The 21,431-nt window shown below is 42.8% G+C and overlaps 2 protein-coding genes across 4 annotated transcripts in view; one reads left to right on the top strand and one right to left on the bottom strand.

Moving 5' to 3' along the window:
- Positions 1-5,699, bottom strand: part of Zmym3 (zinc finger MYM-type containing 3) — a 24,472-nt gene extending 18,773 nt beyond the window's left edge. Inside the window, exon 1 of the mRNA XM_048335546.1 lies at positions 5,616-5,699. The gene's annotated coding sequence lies outside the window, so the exon portion shown is untranslated. The remainder of the gene's footprint in view (positions 1-5,615) is intronic.
- Positions 5,589-21,431, top strand: part of Nono (non-POU domain containing octamer binding) — a 20,690-nt gene continuing 4,847 nt past the window's right edge. For 2 of the 3 annotated variants that reach the window (XM_048335549.1, XM_048335548.1), the window contains exons 1-8: positions 5,590-5,732; positions 6,398-6,455; positions 15,833-15,979; positions 17,291-17,484; positions 19,236-19,537; positions 20,238-20,333; positions 20,470-20,666; positions 21,081-21,165. In XM_048335549.1, the coding sequence (XP_048191506.1) occupies positions 15,841-15,979; positions 17,291-17,484; positions 19,236-19,537; positions 20,238-20,333; positions 20,470-20,666; positions 21,081-21,165 (1,013 nt within the window). In that variant the 5' untranslated portion in view covers positions 5,590-5,732; positions 6,398-6,455; positions 15,833-15,840. Of the gene's footprint in view, positions 5,733-6,397; positions 6,456-15,832; positions 15,980-17,290; positions 17,485-19,235; positions 19,538-20,237; positions 20,334-20,469; positions 20,667-21,080; positions 21,166-21,431 lie in introns of all 3 variants that reach the window. The other variant, XM_048335550.1, reaches the window with a different exon arrangement.

Below are 21,431 nucleotides of genomic sequence, written 5' to 3'. Positions count from 1 at the left end.
CTTTTTCTCAAAAGATTTTTAAAATATATTAAAAAATAAAAAAGAGTGAATGAATCCTGAAATCAGACCAGATTTCTAATCTCAATTTTGTCAACTTTGTTACCAGGTAACTTTGGACAATCTCAATTTTGTCAACTTAGTTACCAAGTAACTTTGGATGAGTCATTTCTTCAATTACTCATTTTTCTCAGCTTTGTTTTAACAGGGAAAACAGCCAGTGAATTTGAAGCCAGCCTACTCTTAAAAAATTAAACCAGCAAAGCTGGGCACTGGTAGCCAAGGCCGGTAGTTCCAGCTACTCAGGAGGCTGAGCTCTAAAGATCATGGTTTGAAACAGGAAAGTCTGAGACTCTTATCTCCCATGTAACCACACACACACACACAGCCATAAGTGGAGCTGTAGCTCAAGTAGTTGAGCACTATTCTTGAGCACAAAAACTTAGGGACAGTACCCAAGCCCTGAGTTCAAGGCCCAGTACCAGCACACACACAAAAAAAGTCATACTAGCAATAACAAAACAACAAAAACACCTTGCCACTTAAAATTTAAAAAACTGGCTTGGAGGTGTGGCTAAAGTTATAGAGCACCAGCCAGTGAGTGAAAAAGCAAGCCTCAGATACTGAGTTTAAGGCTGTCTCCCTTGGACTGTGTGTGGGGAGGGGGGCAACTGGAACAAGATTTCCTGGATGTGAACCTCTCCTTGATACTATATTGGGATATATTTCAGTATACATTATTCAAACATATACAATGTATAGTACCACAAGGAAACTTTGGGGTTTAGTTAATAACTAGGTTTCTAGGATGGAAACTAGGTTCATGGATTGAAACAAATGTGTAACTTTAGTTCCGAATTTTGCAAGCAAGCTGGGCCTGCATGGTAGTAGGAGCTATGTAGGCATTTGGTGTACTTTTCCCACCAATTTGCTATAAACTTAAAACTCAGCTCAAAGAAGTCCCTACTTGGGCTGACTTGGGATGGGTATAGCTCAAGTGGTAGAGTGACCGTGTAGCAAGTACTAAACCTGAGTTCTAAGCCACAGTACTTAAAAATTAGAACAATAGCAGTAGCTGGGCATAATGGGAGTTCAGCATGTGGGAAGCTGGGTCAGGCTAGTCTACAAAGGGAGAGTCAGTCCATCTTTGTGTGTGCATGTATGGGCATGCACCAGTCCTGCAATTGAACTCGGAGCCTAGGCACTGTCCCCAGCCTTTTCTGCTCAGAGCTGGTACTTTGCCGCTCGAGCCACAGCTCCACATTGACTTTTTGGTGGCTAATTGGGAGTAAGAATTGCATAGACTTTCCTGCCTCAGAGCTGGCTTCAAACCATAAACCTCAGCTCTCAGCATCCCAAAACAGAAGCCTGTACTCCTGTGAATTGCAATAAAAAGAGGCTAGATTGAGTAGGAAAGTTGGTGCTGTCTCTTAATTACCTTTATCCCTGCTTAAGGCTAGCTCTCTACAACTGTAGTCACATCTCTACTTCTAGGTTTTGGTGGTTCATTGGAGGTAAGATTCTCACAGTTTTCTGCCCTGGCTGTCTTTGAACTAGGATCCTCAGATCTCAGCCTACCTGAGACTCTTATCGCCAATGAACCTCCAAAAGGCTGAAAATGGAGTTGTGGCTTAAGTGGAAGAGCACTGACCATGAACAAGTTGTGCTAAGCAACAGTGCCCAGGCCTGGAGTTCAAGCCCCAGGACCCGCAAGCAATAAAAAGAATACTTCCAGGGCTGGGAATATGGCCTAGCTTGCCTCCTTTACATGAAGCCAAAGTAGCTGTGCCATTTTACATTTCCACCCATAGTGGGGATTTTGTTTTTGTTTTGTTTTGTTTTTTTGCTAGTCCTGGGGCTTGCACTCAGAGCCTGAGTACTGTCCCTGGCTTCCTTTTGCTCAAGGCTAGCACTCTATCACTTGAGCTACAGCGCCACTTCTGGCTTTTTCTGTTTATGTGGTGCTGAGGAATCGAAACCCTGGGCTTCATGCATGCGAGGCAAGCACTCTATGGCTAAGCCACATCCCCAGCCCTGTTTTTGTTTTTGTAAGAGAGGGACTATCTAGCTCATACTACCCTAGAACTTTCAATCCTCTTGCCATAGTCCCAAATGCTAGGATTACAGGCATTGGCGTAGTGTGTTTAAGGCAGAGGGGTAGACATTTTTTATACTACTGGATATCGTTACTTTTCCATGAGTAGGAATTAGGTTTTTGTTTTTGCCATTCCTGGGGCTTGAACTCTGGGTCTCAGCACTGTCCCTGAGTTTTTGTGCTCAACACTATACCACTTGAGCCACAGCTTCACTTCCAGGTTTTTTGTGTGTGAGTATTAGAGATAAGAGTCACGGACTTTCTTGAGCTAAGTTGGCTTCAACCAACTATAATCCTCCCATCTTAGCCTCATATGTAACTAGAATTACAAGCATGAGCCACCAGTGCCTGGCCTAGGTTTTTTTGTTTGTTTAAATCAGGGCCTAGGTGCTGCCCCTGAGATGCTTGTTGTTGTTGTTCAAGGATAGCACTCTACCACTTGAGACAAAGCTCTCTACTTCTGGCTTTTTTTGGCAGCTTATTGAAGATAAGAATCTCATGGACTTTTCTACTCAGGCTAGCCCTGAATGATTCTCAGATCACAGGAGTTGCTAGGATTACAGGTATGAGCCACCCACTTCCAGCTTGGAATTAGGGTTTTTTGTTTTGTTTTTTGCCAGTCTTGGGGCTTGAACTCAGGGCCTGAGCACTGTCCTTGGCTTCTTTTTGCTCAAGGCTAGTATTCTACCACTTGAGCCACAGCGCCACTTCTGGCTTTTTCTATATATGTGGTTCTGAGGAATCGAACCCAGGGCTTCATGTATATGAGGCGAGCACTTTACCACTAGGCCATGTTCCCAGCCCTGGAAGTATTCTTTTTATTGCTTTATTGTTTTGTTTTGCAGTTCTGAAGCCCAAACTAAGGGCCTTACCCTTGCTGGGCATGCACTCTTCCAACCTAGTTGTTCCCACCAATACATAGGGCTCGTTGCTTTTTTTTTTTTTTTTTTTGCCAGTCCTGGGGCTTGAACTCAGGGCCTGAGCACTGTCCTTGCCTTCTTTTGCTCAAGGCTAGCATTCTGCCACTTGAGCCACAGTACCACTTCTAGCCTTTTCTATAAACGTAGTGCTGAGGAACTGAACCCAGGGCTTCATGTATATGAGGCAAGCACTCTTGCCACTAGGCCATATTCCCAGCCTGGGCTCTTTGCTCTTTTTTTTTTTTTTGGCCAGTCCTGGGCCTTGGACTCAGGGCCTGAGCACTGTCCCTGACTTCTTCCCGCTCAAGGCTAGCACTCTGCCACTTGAGCCACAGCGCCACTTCTGGCCGTTTTCTGTATATGTGGTGCTGGGGAATCAAACCCAGGGCCTCATGTATGTGAGGCAAACTCTCTTGCCCCTAGGCCATATCCCCAGCCCCCTGGGCTCTTTGCTCTTATTCAACTTTTTCAGATCACAGCTGGTTCTCTACTGTTTGAAGCACACCTCCAGTTCTGACTTTTGTTGGGTAATTAGAGTTAATTTGCTGGCTAATAGCAGTCTCTTGGATCTGTCTGTCCAGGCTAGCTTCAAATGTTGATTAAAGGATCCAGGATTAGGTAGGATTACAGGAGTGGGCCACTTGTTCCAGACTTAGGAATTCGTTTTCTCTTCCTTTTTTTTCATGACATGTTATTTTTCTCAGAATCTGGGTCTAAATACAGTATAGAGGTTGGAGGCATGGCTCCTTGGTAGAGTGTCAATCAAGGAGCAAAGAATCAGCCAGTGAGCAAAGCCTCAAGTACCAAATTTGATTTCAAAACAAAAAGGAAAGAAAAGAAAAAAGAAAAAGAATACAGTATTATAGCCACCAAACATTTTTTTGCAGTACTCAGGGCTTCATGTTTGTGAGGCATTCTATACACACACACACACACACACACACATACACACACAGTCACAGACATTTTATTTCTGAAACAGGGTCTCATTATTTTAGTTTAGGCTGGTCTGAAACTTGTGATTGTACTGTCTCAATCTCAGGTGCAAGGATTAAAAATATAGTTTACCAGTCTTACTTTACACATCTTCATTTTAGTTAGTTTCAACAGCCACATGGTACCAGGCTCCATGCCTGGTATCTAAGTACTGGGAAGACTAAGACGGGAGGATCTTGAGTTCTACATCAGCCTGGACTACATAGTAAGACCTGTCTCACAAAAAAATGAAATTAAAAAAATCCAGTTACTCAGTTGCATTATTATCAAGTCTTCTCAGGAAATACGTTGCTGTAAGCTACTGTAGTGAACAGAACAAATACAGGACTTAAAACATCATTGTATTATTATTATCATTATTGTTATTTTGTTCTAGTACTGGGGCTTTTACTCATGGCTCTATACTTGATCTTGCTTGCTTTTCTGTTCAAGTCTTGGCACTCCTACTTGAGGCAGAACTCTATTTACAGTTATTTGCTGATTAACTGGAGATAGGAATGTCAGGGGCTTTTCTGTCCTGGCTGGCCTTGAACTGCAATCCTCAGATCTCAATTTCCTATCTAGGATTACAATACTGAGGACAGTACAAGTCTAGGTCATTGTGTCATAAAATAGTGCCAGTTAAGATACTCTGCAACTCTGAGTATGAATTAGTTAAAATTAATTACCAATACCAATCAGTTGAAACTGGTAATCCTTGGTTAGCCACAGGAGTGAGTTAGGGTTGCTACAGAAATAATGAAGGTTATACCTTATAAGCCTCCCATGGGGTACAGATATAGGTCTGATCTGGAAATTTCCACTGTGTCCCTGGCCATGGCGACCAACCTGTTGACTCTTTCTTTAAGTGATAGCAACAATGACATTTGGACTGCTAAATTCCCTGGTTACCATAGAAACGAAGGTGCCAGTCACAACTGTGTGTAACTGCAGAGATTAAGGTGTCAAGACCTCCTGTCTTCGTGCACCTTTTGTATAACCATCACCATTTCTCTTGCGTTTCCCCGAAAGTCCCTCCCAGGAGGAAAAGGAACTAGGGTTGTGTGAACTGAGGTACAGGGTGTCAGGGTACAAGCCCTAACGCGGAACTGTGGAAAAAAAAACATGGCGGGGCATATTTTTTTCCAGTAGGAAAAGACATCAACTACATTGAATACAATGACATTGTTACTCTTGAATCTTGCACAGGCGCAGTGCAGTAATTCTCAGAGTACACCGCCTACACGCGCATTTTCTTCCCCCTCCCCCACCTTCTTTCTACTTTCTTCTCTCTTCCTTTATCGCCTCTCGCTTTCCTCCTCCCTTCACTCGGTCATAGAGTCTTTCCAGTGTGTTTAAGTCTCTCCTTCCGAAGCCCTCTTCTCCACCCTCCACCCTCTTTTCACCCTCCTCCTTCCCCTTCCTTTTCCGTCTCACGCGCACTGCCGCTAGTGCATGCGCATTAGGTACAAAGCCTCGCTCTTTGTCCCCATCTGTCGTTCACACGAAATCAGTCTTTGGTATTCGGTAGCCAATAGAATCTAAGAAATGGCGAAAAAGTGATTCCGCCTCTGGAGATAACCCTTGATTGGCAGCTCAAATATCCAATGGAGAGCACCCTTTCATACCCCTTGGGAGGCTCCGAGCTCCCTCGTCTCGTTTCCGGCGGTCGCGCGCTCTTTTCTCGGGACGGTAGAGGCCGTGTAGCGTCGCCGTTACTCCGAGGAGAGAAGTATTGGTAGAGGGTGAGTTTAGGGACGGTTTGGTTCTTGTTTGGGGCGAGAATGTGATTTCTTCTTATAATTTGGAAAGGAAAATGTTCGGGCAAGGCAAGATTTGGAGAGAGGATAATGGTTCCCAAGGCCTCTAGAGGCCTAGTCCGTGCCGCCTCCAACGGAGGACTCGGCGCCTTGGCCCAGCGCTCTCCACTCGCCTGGGGCTTTAATCGGTCGCCTGCTTCCTTTTCCGACCAGTTTCTTTGTGCGAGACTCATCTGTGAGTCTTCGCCTTGTCAGTAAGTTCCCTGCTTCTGCGCTGCCCTGGGCTAAGGGTGTGGGGGTCTATTATGCGGGAGCCTTGAAAGTCGGGGTTGGAGGAGGCGCTTTGTCGGATGCTCCTCCTCCTGGCCCCGCGAGGCCATTAAATTCCGAATGGGCCAGTAAGGCCCCTGGAGCGGTGTTTCTTTGTGGAAACTATTAGTTGGGAAGTTCCTCTTTAGGTTACTTCAGGTCTTTGGCTCAGATTCTTGAAACTTCATTATTATTATTATTATTATTTCATCTTGCTTCTAGCATTTCGAGCCATTTATGGTACAACTCCTTCTAAATGAAATTTAAATTTTTGTGTCGACCATTTTCTGCTTTGAGAAAGCTTTTCCATAAATTGACCCCCTTCTTTATGTTTCTAACAGAAAAGTCGAGGTTAGAGGGGGCCTGGCGAGCACTTCGCTGTCAAGAATCGAAGTTGAGGTAGGTGTAGGGGACAAGTAAGAGCCAAGGATGAATAGGAGTTTCACATAGACACCAGATTATTTTTTGGTACACATTACCTGGAACTTAAACTAAACTTTTTGCTGGTAATCTAAAATTGAAACGAGCTGGCTTGTGTATTTTGTTCAATAAATCTGGTATCTGTAGTGGAGGGCAGTGATTATATGTATAGTGTATGTTGTATAACTTATATAAATGAAAAATCTTAGGAAATTTAGAAAAGGACCTCATCTTGACTGCATTTTACAGCTTTCAGAGAGCAGATTTCCCACATTTTTAACTTAATTGGACTTTTTTCCTGAAAATGGAGGGAGGGGAGCATTTGTTTAGATTTTGGATATGTATCATTAGTGGTTGGTCCAATGTCTAAACATTTGTGCAGTTGTATCATGTTCAATAGCTACAGCATTTCTAACTCATAAGCACAAACATCTTTCATGGTCCATCAGGGTTCATTAAAGGACATACAAGTGTAGAGAGAAATCCTTGCTTATCTTCAGAAATTCAGCAGTGAATTTATTACTTAGATTTCTGGAAATATTTTCACAAATACTTCCAAATTATACTCTGGCCATCAGAAATAGTTGTTAGCAACAAATATTTCTTGAATACTAAATACTTTCTGGGCACTGTATTTAAGAATTAATACTTTAGGTGTTTTGTTGAGTATTAATTTTCAGTGAATGCATGCTTGGAAGAAAGACTGCATGGAAGGAAGAATTTTAAAAGATTACTGTTGTGAGGACTTAACATTTAAAAACAAGATGGTAGAGAATTTGGTTATTGTTTGTTAGAATCTTGAGTAGAAGGAAGAATATTTAATTTGAGCATCCACCTATATAGAAATAGTGATGAAGATTGCCTTCAGGAACAATTGCTTGCTTGCTTTCTGGATGAAAGCTAGGTGCTGTGTATACATTATCTCATTTAGTTCTTAGAATTACCAGCCTTTGAGGTAGATAATAATTACTCCCTTATCCATAAAGTAACAAGCTAGATGACATGACTAATTGGAGTTTAGAATTAAACAGATCTGAGTTGCAATTCATCACTCTTTCTAAAGACTCTGGTTTCCTTAACCAGAAGAGTAGTTGTGAGCACTAGATAATTAGGGCAGACGTCTTGGTTGTTTTTTTTTTTTTTGTTTTTTTTTTTGTCAGTCCTGGGGCTTGAATTCAGGCTAGCATTCTACCACTTGAGCCACAGCGCCACTTCTGGGTTTTTCTGGATATGTGGTACTGAGGAATCGAACCCAGGGCTTCGTGCATACTAGGCAAGCACTCTACCGCTAAGCTACATTCCCAGCCCACATTACCTGGACTTTAGTGCTCATTAATATCTAGTATGATCCTGTGTAGTATTATCCTAAAATGTATGTAACCTTTATTGAAATAAAATGGCTTAGAGCATCTTAACATCACAAGCACTTAGTGCTTTATCTTCTAGAGAGGTAGATGATGTCTATTAGAAACTTGTGGTAGTGGTGCTGTGACTCAATGTGGCAGTGCTAGCTTTTAATGAAAGCTCAGGAGCAGTACCCAGGCCCTGAGTTCAAGCTCCACGACCACCACCACCAACAAAAGTTGTGGTAAATATAGTATTTTGACTAGACTGGAACTCTGTAGATTTCTGTTAACATGTAAAATATATATTGTGGATTCCTGAATGTGATATAAGCTACTGAGATAGCAGCCTTCAAATTAAAGATTAGAGAAAAAAAAGGAAAGTTCTTGGACTCTAACCTGAAGAACTCTGGGAATGATGACTGTGAAGGTAACTCAGGTTTCTGTCATTAGCTACTTTGAGGTAGGTGAATGGGGGAGTGATTTAAATACTTACAACTCAAATACTTTAAAAAGTTCTGGGGGCTGGGAATGTGGCCTAATGGTAGGGTGCTTGCCTAGCATACATGAAGACCTGAGTTCAATTCCTCAGCACCACATATACAGGAAAAGCCAGAAGTAGTGCTATGGCTCAAGCAGTAAAGTTGCTAGCCTTGAGCATAGAAAAGCCAGGACAATGCTCAGACCCTGAGTTCAAGCCCCAGGACTGGCAAATAGTTCTATTGCACAGGCTAGCCCATTCCTTGATTCAAGAATGAATTTTATATTTTGTATGTTTTAAATTCCTACTTTATTTGTGTGTCCTAGGGCTTGGACTCAGGGTTTGGGTGCTGTCCCTGACCTTTTTTTTTCTTGCTCAAGGCTAGCACTCTACACATGCCACAGCTCTGTGAACTAGCAAAGCAGCCCACAGCCCACCAAAAAATCCCAAAAAAAACCACTAGGTTTTTTGTTTTTTTTTTTTTTGCTAATCTGAGATAAAAGTCTCATTCATAGACTCTTACCCAGGCTGATTTTATGCCATGATTTTCAGATCTTAGCCTACTGAGTTGCTAGGTATTCAAGCATACACGCCACTGATACTCTGCGCTTAATTTTCCTTTGGGGAGGCAGTTGGTCGTAGGGCTTGAACTCTGGGCATTGTCTCTGACCTTCTTTTGTTCAAGATGAGCACTCTACCACTTGAGCCACAGTGCCACTTCAGCTGTTTTAAGTAGTTTACTGGAGATAAGAGTCTCACAGACTTTCCTGTCCAGGCAGATTTGAGCTTCCCAAGTAGCTAGGAATAACAGGTGTGAGCTACCTGTGCCCGGCTGAATACTAGTCTTGAGCAAAAGAGCTTAGGGGCAGCACCCAGGCCCTGAGTTCAAGCCTTACAAATGCTTTTTTTTAAAGTCTCACATATTTTATTTTTCTTTGGCTGGCTTCAAACTATGATTCTCAGATTTTAGTCTCTAGCATAGCTAGGATTACAGGCATGAGCCACTAGTACCTGGCTTGAAAATTTAAAAAAAATATAAAAGTAGGAAATTAAGCCAGCTACATGTGGCTCACACCTGTAATCCTAGCTTAAAAAATTATTTTTTTTGTGACAGTCCAGGGGCTTGAACTCAGTCTGGGTTCTGTCTCAGATTTTCTACTCAAGGCTACCACTATCACTTAAGCCACAGTTCCACGTTAGCTTTTTTGTATTTTTATTTTTGCCGGTCCTGGGGCTTGGACAGTCCTTGGCTTCTTTTTGCTCAAGGCTAGCACTCTACCTCTTGAGCCACAGCACCACTTCCAGCTTTTTCTGTTTATGTGGTGCAGAGGAATTGAACCAGGGCTTCGTACATGCTAGGCAAGAATTCTACTGCTAAGCCCCATTCCCAGACCCAGCTTTTTTGTTTTTGGAGATAAATTGGAGATAAGAGTTCACAAACTTTCCTGCTTGGGCTGTCTTTCAACAAAGAACCTCAGGTCTCAGCCTCCTGAGTAGCTTAAGAGTGCAGGCAATGTGCCTGGCTATTTTTTTTTTTGAGATGGGGTCTTGCTGTATAGCCTTAATCGTCCTTTCTTACCCTTCCCAGTCCTAAGAATACATGTATGAGCCACATGCCTGGCTTATATATTAGTTACTGACATTTTTGCCAGTCCTTGGGTTTGAACTCTGGGCCTGAGTGCTGTCCTTGAGTTCCTTTTTGCTCAAAGCTAGCACTACCACTTTTAAGCCACAGTGCCACTTCAGTTTTCTGGTGGCTAATCAGAGATAAGTGTCTCACAGGGACTTTTCTGCCTAGGCTGGCTTTGAACTGCAGTCCTCAGATCTCAGCCTCCTGAATGAATACCTAGGATTACAGGCATGAGCCTGCATCTAATGTAATTGTGGGGTTTTTGTTGTTGGTGGTGGTGGTCTTGGTGCTCGAACTCTAGTCTTGGGAGCAATCACTGAGCTCTTCAGCTCAAGGCCTACTGCTCTACCACTTTGAGCTATAGTGCCATTTCTGGTTTTCTGATGGTTAATTGGAGATAAGAGTCTCATGGACTTAACTGTCCCAGCTGGCTTTGAACCACGATCCTCAGACCTCAGCCCCTTGAGTAGCTAGGATTATAGATGTAAGCCACCAGCGCCTGGCTAGCTTAGTTATTTTTTATCATCTTTCTTTTGGGGGGAAAGTCCTGTCGTGGAGCTTGAAATTAGGGCCTGGGCAATGTCCCTGAGCTCTTTGACTCAAGGCTACCACTCTATACCATTTTGAGCCCCCCACTGCCACTTTCAGTTTTCTGGTGGTTAATTGGAGGTAAGCGTCTCAAGGACTTTCTTGCCTGGGAAGGTAACTTTAAATGAAATATTCTGAGTCACTCTGAGAGGATATGACTGAATCTGTTTTAAGACTTTCATTAAGTTAGTATACATCCAGACGGATTTTATATAGTTTGGGGCATTGGTAGTTCATACCTGTAATCCTAGCTACTCTGGAGGCTGAGATCTGAGGATTAAGGTTTAAAACCTGTCCAGATGAAAGACAGACAAAGAGACTTATCTCCAATTAACTACCAAAAAACCAAAGTGGAAGAGTGCCTGTTTTGAGCCATAAATCTCAAGGACGGCTCCCAAGTGAGTTCAAAAGCCTCACTATGGCACCGAAAAATAAAATGATAGTTATTACAAAAAGGAAAGGTGAACATACAGTTTTGTATTATGATTTAAGTTAAAGTGTTTATTTGGGAAGGTAAGTAACCAAAATGGAAATGTGAGATTTATGGATATGCTTAAAAACGTGTATGCATGTTGATTGTATTGGCATAAAATAGAAATAACTCAAGTGTCCAATGCAGTAGAAGCTTAGTTGATAGCAAAATAATGTATCTATTAATAGTTCGTGTAAAAGATGTGATAATGTGAAAGCTGTTATGATGTATCATGAAGAAAAGGCTGCAAAGTATATATATTTTAAAATACAAATAAAATGATAAGTGCCTAAAATGTTAAGTGACTATTAATCTGTAAGGCTTAATTTTATTTCTTTTTTTTTTTTTTTTTTGGCCAGTCCTGGGCCTTGGACTCAGGGCCTGAGCACCATCCCTGGCTTCTTCCCGCTCAAGGCTCGCACTCTACCACCTGAGCCACAGCGCCCCTTCTGGCCGTTTTCCATATATGTGGTGCTGGGGAATCGAACCAAGAGCTTCATGTGTAGGAGGCAAGCACTCTTGCCACTAGGCCATATTCCCAGCCCTTAATTTTATTTCTTATATTAAACATACATATTTTCTAATAAGTACCTTACTGTAATTTATGGTGTTCTGCAACATAAATGAGAAACATAAGAGTAAGGATTTCTTTCTGCTAGTCCTGTGGCTTGACCTCAGCTCCTGGGCACTGTCCCTGAGATGCTTTTGCTCAAAGCTAGCACACTACCACTTGAGCCACAGCACCACTTCAGCTTTTTCTGTTTATGCGGTACTGAGGAATCAAACCGAGGGCTTCATGCATGCTAGGCAAGCACTCTTAACACTAGGCCACATTCCTAGCCACTCTCCCTCCTATTCTCTACCTACTTCCTCACCCCTCTTCCTGTATTTGTCCATAGCACTTAACCTCCTGCTATGTGTTTATTAGGTATGCTTAGTACATCTTGAGACTTTAGTTCATGTAGGCAGGATTGTACTACTGAGCTATACCTCAAGACCTGGTTTTTCTTTTAATTTTAGTGCCAGGTAAGGTTCTGTTGTGTCAATGTAGTTTTTTGTCTGAGTATATGTACTGGGGCTTAACTCAGGGCCTTGGCACTGTCCCTGAGCTTTTTTGCTCAATGCTACCACTCTGCCCCTTCAGCCACAACTCCACTTTTGGCTTTTTGATGGTTAATTGAAGATAAGACTCTCACAGGCTTACTGCCTGGGCTAGCCTGGAACTGCAGTACTCAGAGACTGGGCTTCCTGAGTAGCTAGGATTATAGGCCTGTGTCATTGGTGTCTTTATTCCCTTTATATAGTACCTAGAGCTAGGCTCTACCACTTGAGCCTCACATTCACTTCTGGCCTTTTGCTGGTTAATTATAGAGAAGACTTATTTTTTCTTCCTAGGCTGGGTTAAAATCTTGATCCAGATCTTGGCCTCCTAGGATTACAGGCATAAACAACCACCATTGCCCAGTCAAACTATTCTTTAATTTGGATATTTCAGGCCATTACAGTGTTTTTGTGGACATAGTCTAGTATTGAGGATTTCTTTGGATAAATTCCTAGATATAGAATTCCTGAATTAAAGAGTATGAACTTGGGGCCAAGAATGTGGTTTAGTGGTTGAGTGCTTGCCTGGCATGCATTAAGCTCTGGGTTTGATTCTTCAATACCACATGAACAGAAAAAGCCAGATGTGGCCCCATGGCTCAAGTGGTAGCAAAAGAAGCTCAGGGACAGTGCCCAGGCCTTGAATTCAAGCCCCATATGTGATGCTGAGGAATTGAACCCAGGGCTTCATGTATATGAGGCAAGTACTCTACCACTAGGTCATATTCTCAGCCCTTAAGGAAGTCTCTGTATATATATGAAAATATTCCTATATACTCACCTAAAACCAACTGTTATTAAAGTAGGTAAATTGGTTGTTTTTTGTTTTCCAGTCCTGGTGCTTGAAGTCAAGGCCTGGGTGCTGCTGTCTATTGGCTTTTTCACTCAGAGTTTTATGCTCTACCACATGAGCCAGAACTCTACCTAACTTTTATAATGTTAATGCAGGTGTCCTTTTCTGCTAAGGGGGGGGGAACTGAAATTCATATACAGGAGAAGCATCCTTGGAATTGGATGGTGGCCCTCGGGTCTGTCCGTCATCATCCCCCCCTCCCCCATATGCATGTGCATGTGTGCTTGTGTTTGTGTCTGCCAGTTTGGACAGAAAGTTCACAAAACTAGCAAAAGCCTACAAAGGGAGTTGTGGCTCAACAATGCCAACCTGAAGAAAAAAAGCCCAAGTGACAGGTAGGCCATGAGTTCAAGCCCCAATACCAACACACTTGGACACACAAAAAGACTGCCAGGTTTTAGGATTTTAAGTCTATTGCAATATGAATATAGTCTGCTTTGGCATTTTTTAAAGGAAGTAAAGATTTATTAAATTAACTTTTTTTTTTTTTTTTTTTTTTTTTGCCAGTCCTGGGCCTTGGATTCAGGGCCTGAGCACTGTCTGTCCCTTGCTTCCTTTTGCTCAAGGCTAGCACTCTGCCACTTGAGCCACAGTGCCACTTCTGGCCGTTTTCTATGTATGTGGTGCTGGGGAATTGAACCCAGGGCTTCATGTATACAAGGCAAGCACTCTTGCCACTAGGCCATATTCCCAGCCCCAAGATTTATTAAATTAAAAAAAAAAGAAATCTGGGCACCGATGGCTCGTATTTGTGGTCCCAGCTATTCTTGTAGTACCCTGAGTTCAAATTTTGGTAGCAAGAAAAGAATCTGTAGAGTTTTTTGCCCAGCTTCATTTTTTCTGTTAGTTAAATAGGGAGCGGATGTCTTTTTTTTTTTTTGGCTAGTCCTGGAGCTTGAACTCAGGGCCCTGAGCACTGTCCCTGGCTTCTTTTTGCTCAAGGCTAGTACTCTGCCACTTGAGCCACAGCGCCACTTCTGGCCGTTTACTATATATATGTGGTGCTGAGGAATTGAAGCTAGGGCTTCATGTATGAGAGGTAAGCACTCTAGCCACTAGGCCATATTCCCAGCCCCGTGGATGTCTTTTTTAATGTGTGTTTTAATATATGACAAACTGGGCTGGGGATATGGCCTAGTGGCAAGAGCGCTTGCCTCGTATACTTGAAGCCCTGGGTTCGATTCCCCAGCACCACATATACAGAAAATGGCCAGAAGTGGCGCTGTGACTCAAGTGGCAGAGTGCTAGCCTTAAGCAAAAAGAAGCCAGGGACAGTGCTCAGGCCCTGAGTCCAAGGCCCAGGACTGGCAAAAAAATATATATATCTATCTATCTATATAGATAGATAGATAGATAGATAGATAGATAGATGACAAACTAACTTTCAGGGAGTAAGTATATTTTGAAACAGGGTTCCATATTACAGCCTTACCTGACCTCAAACTATCCTGCCTAAGCTTTCCCTTGCAAGGATTACAGGTGCCTGGCTAGGGAGTAGATTCTTCTGGGAAGGTGTTAATGTGTAATATTAAAGTGAAAGGTTTTAAAGTCCTTCTAGTGTGAATCATTCTTTACTAGTACTATATAGTAGTTTATGGATTTGTGTGTGTGCCAGTATTGGAACCTAAAGTTTAGAGTCTTGCATTCATACTTGCCCTTTTTTTCTCACAGCTGGCATTCTACAACTTGAGCCATGCTGGCTTTTTACTAGTTAATTGGAGATAAAAATACAGAGGGTCTGGGAATGTGGCTTAGTGGTAGAGTGCCTAGCATGCATGAATCTCTAGGTTTCATTCCTCAGTACACAGAAAAAGCTGGAAGTGGCTCAAATGGTAGAGTGCTAGCCTTGAGCAAAAGAAGCTCAGGGACAGTGCCCAGGACCCAAGGTCAAGCCCCAGGACTGGCCAAAAAAAAGAAAAAAATACAGAGGATTGATCTCCCAAGTTGGATTTGAATTGTTTTTCTCATCAATGTCCTAAATAACTAGCATTATAGGTGTATATAGGGACCTGGCCTATTTTTCATTTTTTAGTGCTAGGGATTGAACACAGGCATTTTCTGTTTTTAGATTTTATTTTTTTTATTTTTTGCCAGTCCTGGGGCTTGAACTCAGGGCCTGAGCACTGTCCCTGGCTTCTTTTTGCTCAAAGTTAGCACTCTGCCACTTGAGCCACAGCGCCACTTCTGGCCGTTTTCTATATTTGTGTTGCTGGGGAATCGAACCCAGGGCTTCATGTATACGTGGCAAGCACTCTTGCCACTAGGCCATACTCCTAGCCCCCTGTTTTTAGATTTGTTTTAACCAGTCCTGGGGATTGAACTCAAGACCTAGGTGCTGTCTCTGAGTTTTTTTGCTCAAGGCTCCTGCTCTACCACTTGATCTACAACTTGATTTCCAGCTTTTGGGGGTCAGCCACTGCTGGCTTCGAACTATGATCCTCAGATCTCAACTTCTTGAGTAGCTACGATTACAGGTTTAAGCTGCCATCACCTGGCTCACTTCTAGATTTTTTTTGCTGGTCCTTAGGCCTGAACCCAGGGCTGGGGCTCTCTGTCCCTAAGCCTCTCTGTGCTGAAGGTTAGGGAGCTACCACTTGAGCCACTTTTGGCTTTCTCTGGGCTTCATGCATGCTAGCAAGCACTCTATCATTAAGCCACATTCCCAGCCCCATCACTTCTGGATTTTTGGGTGGTTATATATGTGGTGCTGAGGAATCAAACCCAGGGCTTCATGTATATAAGACGAGCACTTTACCACTAGGCCATATTCCCAGCCCTGCTCTAGTTTTTCATAGTAACCAATTACCAGTCTAACATATAAATCATCAGGAAGGTAACTGCATTCTTAGCACTGAATATAACTTGACTGTACGTTTTTTTCTTTTTAGGGTGAAAAATGCAGAGCAATAAAACCTTTAATTTGGAGAAGCAGAACCATATTCCAAGGAAGCACCATCAACATCACCACCAGCAGCAACAACAGCAGCCACCACCACCACCAATACCTGCAAATGGACAACAGGCCAGTAGTCAAAGTGAGTGCTAGGTGGTAATGGGATAGAAATAGGTTCCCTCTTGGGAAAGGTTTCTTGGTTTTTCAGATGAGTCTCTTGGGAATTTTAAGATAAGCCTTTAGGACATACCTCTGTTCTTTTTTCTTTCTTCCCTCTTAATACTCTTTATGATGGAAAAGGACTGATTGGCTTAAGGCAGAAACAGATACAACAGTGGCTGTGTTGGTGCATTCCACTGCTCAACAGATGTCCCTGTTTTACTTTTTCTCTGCTTGGTTCTTAGAGATAGTCATCAGAGACTATAGAACTGAAGCTTAGGGTACTAAGTATAATGCTTTTCTTAGCTAGGGATTTTTTTGGTCAGTTGTGGGCCTGGGTGCTGTCCCTCAGCTCTTTAGCTCAAGACTAGACTCTGCCACTTGAGCCACAGCCACTTCCGGTTTTCTGGTGGTTAGTTAAAGATAAGAGTCTCACAGACTTTCCTGCCCAGGCTGGCTTTGAACCTGGCTCTGAACCATGATCCTTGGATCTCAGCCTCTTGAGTAGCTAGGGTTACAGGTGTGAGCCTCTGGCCCAGCTTAGCTAGGGATTTTGTGTGTGTGTGTTAGTACTATGGCTTAAACTTGGTGCCATGAATGTGGTTCCTTAGCTTAGGCTTAGCTAGGGATTCTACCAACCATTTGTTTTTCTTTTGGTGCCAGTCCTGGAGCTTGAACTCAGGGCCTGGGTAATGTTCCTGAGTATTTACTCAGGGATAATGCTCTACCACTTGAGCCATAGCTTCACTTCCAGGTCTTTGTGGTTAATTGGAAATAAGAAGCTTACACACTTTACTGCCTGGGCTGGCTTTGAAGTACAATCTTCAGAATTCAGCCTCCCGAGTAGCTCTTATTACAGAGGCTAGCCACCAGTGCCCCAGCCCTCCTGCCCATTTTTAATCAGTAAAAATATGTGTGTGTATGTTTTCATTCAGTAATCTTGGAAGAAGGGAAACTGCTAAGGTTGTAAATATTGAGAGGTTAGAAAAATGGAGCCAGTGGTGTTTTAAAATCTGATTCCTTATGAATAGGATTCTTCGAATTATGTAATTTTATGACAGGTCCTTATTGTGTCTGTTTTAGCCTAGCCTTGTTCTTGATGCATAGCAGCTCTTGAGAAGCTCCCTACTCCCATCTCTACATACTACTTTCACATTCTGAGGTGCAATTCACTGATAAGTTGATGGGTTTTATTTACTGCAAGTATGTCTCTTATTTAGCAGCTAGGGATCTTTGAAGATGTGACTATAGTTCTCTTTCCCCAATGTCTGAGTGACTCTGTATCTTCTCTCAGATGAAGGCTTAACTATTGACCTGAAGAATTTCAGGAAACCAGGAGAGAAGACCTTCACCCAACGTAGCCGTCTCTTCGTGGGCAATCTTCCTCCTGACATCACTGAGGAAGAAATGAGGAAACTATTTGAAAAATATGGGAAGGCAGGAGAAGTTTTCATTCACAAGGATAAAGGCTTTGGCTTTATCCGCCTGGTAAGCAAATGGGCTTTGGGACATGTGCTTTCAAGATAGGGAAGCTGGGTAATGATGGCTATGAAAAAGTAAGCGGTGGGAATAATCTTGGATTGTCAAAAGTTTATAGTTGAAGCAGGATAAAAAGGGAGATTTTAAGTTTTATTTTGTCCTCAGATTTTAAATTCAGCATGATTATTTGCCTAGGAGAGCATACAGCTTAAAATATTCCCTTAGGAATTTCTTTTTGATGCGTCCTAAGGCTTGAACTTAGGTTCTGAACATTGTCCCTTAGCTTTTTTTGTTCAGGGCTAGTTCTTTAGCACTTGAGTCATAGCTCTACTTCCAGCTTTTTAGTGGTTAATTAGAGATGACTCATGAACTTTTTCTTGCCAGGGCTAGATTTGAACTTCAATTGATCCAGCCTCCTGCATAGCTAGGATTATAGGCAAGAGCCACCAGCACCAAGCTTGGAGTTTTTATTTTCTTTTTGAGACAGAACTTACAGAAGTTTTGGTTTTGATTAAGTAGACACTCATTTTCTCTTTGTGTGTGTGTGCCAATTGTGAGGTTTAAACTCAGGGCATCACATTCTCATTTGGCTTTTTTATGCAAGAATGACACGCTACCACTTGAGCCCATAGCTCCACTTCCAGCTTTTTTTTCCCTTTTTTGTCAGCTGTGGGGCTGGGCACTGTCCCTGAGCTCTTCAGCTCAAGGCTAGTGTTCTTCTACTTCAGCCACAGCACCACTTCCAGTTTTCTGGTGGTTAATTGGAGATGAGTCTTTTTTTTTTTGCCAGTCCTGGGTCTTGAACTCAGGGCCTGAGCACTGTCCCTGGCTTCTTTTTGTTCAAGGCTAGCACTCTGACACTTGTGCCACAGCGCCACTTATGGCCTTTTTGTATATATGTGGTGCTGAGGAATCAAACCCAGGGTTTCATGTATATGAGGCAATCACTCTTGCCACTGGGCCATATTCCCAGCCCCTAAATAGGTTTGCTTTGAACCACAATCCTCAGATCTCTGCCCCTGACTAGCTAGGATTACAGGTATGAGCCATCTGTGCCTGGCTCATATTTTTTTTATTTTGAAAAAGTGTCTTATATAGCTTAGGCTAGACTGGAAATTGCTTTGTTTTGTTTTTTTCCTGGGGCTTGAACTGAGGGCCTGAGGCCTGTCCTGGCTTCTTTTTGCTCAAGGCTAGCACTCTACCACTTGAACCACAGTGCTCCTTCCAGCTTTTTCTATATATGTGGTGCTGAGGAATCAAACCCAGGGCTTCATGTATATGAGGCAAGCACTTTACCACAAGGCCATATTTCCAGCCCCTGGAAATTGCTTTGTAGCCCAAGCTAACTACACTCCCCATCCTCCTACCTCAGGTTCCCAAGTATTACAGGCACACATCAACATGTCTAATTTCACCATCCATTTTTCTTTTTTTTGGTGATCCTGGGGCCTGAACTCAGGGCTTGCACACTGTCCCTGAGCCTCTTTGTATTCAAGGCTAGCACAGGTCCACTTCTGGCTTTTTCTGGGTAGTTTATTGGAGATAAGATCTCAGACTTTCTTGCCGGGGCTGGCATCCAACTGGGATTCTCAGATCTCAGCCTTCTGAGTAGCTAGGATTACAAGGGTGAGCCACCAGCACCTGGCTTCCATTACTCTTTATTTGACTGTTGCTAAGGTATTTGGGGAAAACATTTTGTGGTATACTATGCTAACTTGACAGGTTTAGGTAGTCTTTGTGAAACTATTTAATTTTCTTAGGAAACACGAACCCTTGCGGAGATTGCCAAAGTGGAGCTGGACAACATGCCACTCCGTGGAAAACAGTTGCGTGTGCGCTTTGCCTGCCACAGTGCATCCCTTACTGTCCGAAACCTTCCTCAGTATGTGTCCAATGAGCTTTTGGAAGAAGCCTTTTCTGTGTTTGGCCAAGTGGAAAGGGCTGTAGTCATTGTGGATGATCGAGGAAGGCCCTCAGGAAAAGGCATCGTTGAGTTCTCAGGGAAGCCAGCTGCTCGGAAAGCTCTGGACAGATGCAGTGAAGGTTCCTTCCTGCTAACCACGTAAGTGAAGGAAGGATTTCAGAAACAAACCTTGGGTTCCTGAGTAAGCATCTAGTAGCCATGTTGCTATTATGTTCATTTGAAGCTTTTACATACTAATTCACCTTTTCTAGTAGGGATTTTTTTATATGTACACATGTAATACATACAAGTGTGTGGTATGTCCATATATTTATGTGTATATATATATAACATACATATATGTGCAAATACCTGCAAAAAGGTAAAAAAATGCATTATGTCGTTTTTGTGTAGTATGTGGGTTTGAATTCAGGGCCTTGCAATTGCTAGGCAAGCAATCCACCACTAACATTCATTACATATGTAAATATATTGTGGTAGTACTGGGGATTGGACCCATGCCTCATGCTTGTCAGCAAGCACTCTTCCACTTGAGTCCTTTTGTTCTTATTGGGTTCTAAGATAGGGTCTGATTTTGCCTGGGCTGGTCTCAAACTCTGAGAAGTTGCTTTTTGAGGCTATAGATGAGACATTTGAAGCCTGATTCCATCCTATTAGCCCCCAATTCATCATAATGCCCTTGAAAGGACTTGGATACTTGAGGTCTGGTGTAAAGACTCTGGAAATATGCTCAGTTGCCCAGTTGTGACTCTTTATTAGAGCATTCCACTGTGACAGGTATTGGGAGGCTGCCTGTGGGGTATGATTTTATTAACACTAACGTCTTCCTTTCATCCAGATTTCCTCGGCCTGTGACTGTGGAGCCCATGGACCAGTTAGATGATGAAGAGGGGCTTCCAGAAAAGTTGGTTATAAAAAACCAACAATTTCATAAGTATGTGGTCCTGTTATATTCCCTATTAGGTGTCACTCTGTTCTTGAGGAACCTTCTAAAGGGATGTGTGAACAAAGAAAATGCAGGGTCTTTGTTATACATGTGGACATAGTAATCTTGGGAATATTGTCTATAGGGAACGAGAGCAGCCACCCAGATTTGCACAGCCTGGCTCCTTTGAGTATGAGTATGCCATGCGCTGGAAGGCACTCATTGAAATGGAGAAGCAGCAGCAGGACCAAGTGGACCGCAACATCAAGGAGGCTCGTGAGAAGCTGGAGATGGAGATGGAGGCAGCTCGCCATGAGCACCAGGTCATGCTAATGAGGCAGGGTATGTATAAGCCAGTAAATCTGAAAGCTGAAAACATCAAATGGTTTTTACTTGGGAATTTATCTGTATTCCTCAGTAAAGAGAGACTTAAATCTCTGCTTTTAGTCTGTGAACTGTCTTGGTTATTTCGGACAGCAGGTGGGCTTGGGGGAAACAATAGGTTTGACTTTGAGTGGATACTCAGATTATCTCCTGTCCCTGAGCTCTTTTGGTCAGCTTTACCACTTTGAGCTATATTTCCACTTCTGGTTTTCTGGTGGTTAATTGGAGATAAGAGTCTCACGGACTTGCCTGCCCAGACTCTCTGAATCATGCCTCCTCAGTAGCTAGAATTATAGGCATGAGCCACGAGCACCCAGCTGTTTTTTTTTAATCCTTGTTAATGAAGGAAATATATTCTCAACTTGTTTGTAGATTTGATGAGGCGCCAGGAAGAACTTCGGAGAATGGAAGAGTTGCATAACCAAGAAGTCCAAAAACGAAAGCAGCTGGAGCTCAGGTAACTTTTCTTTTTTTTTTCTTGGAGCCTTTTTTTTTTCCTGACAGCTCTAAAAGATTAGGAAATCTCACTCTTTCTACAACCTTGCTACCTCATACATTGTCAGTGTATTGGCAAATATTTCCTGGCTGCTTCTCAGGTTTAGCTGCCTGTGGTCCTAGGACTTAACCTGGTGCTGCACTAAAGAGCAAGGACTCATTTCCTGCCACTTTGGGGGTTGCCTTAGTTCCTGGTGAGCTGTGATAGTTTTCAGTAGGCTCATCTCC

Source organism: Perognathus longimembris, chromosome 28, assembly GCF_023159225.1.
Source record: "Perognathus longimembris pacificus isolate PPM17 chromosome 28, ASM2315922v1, whole genome shotgun sequence".
Classification (NCBI taxonomy): Eukaryota; Metazoa; Chordata; class Mammalia; order Rodentia; family Heteromyidae; genus Perognathus; species Perognathus longimembris.
Note: the sequence above shows the minus strand (reverse complement) of the source record. Positions and strands in the feature narration are given on the sequence as shown.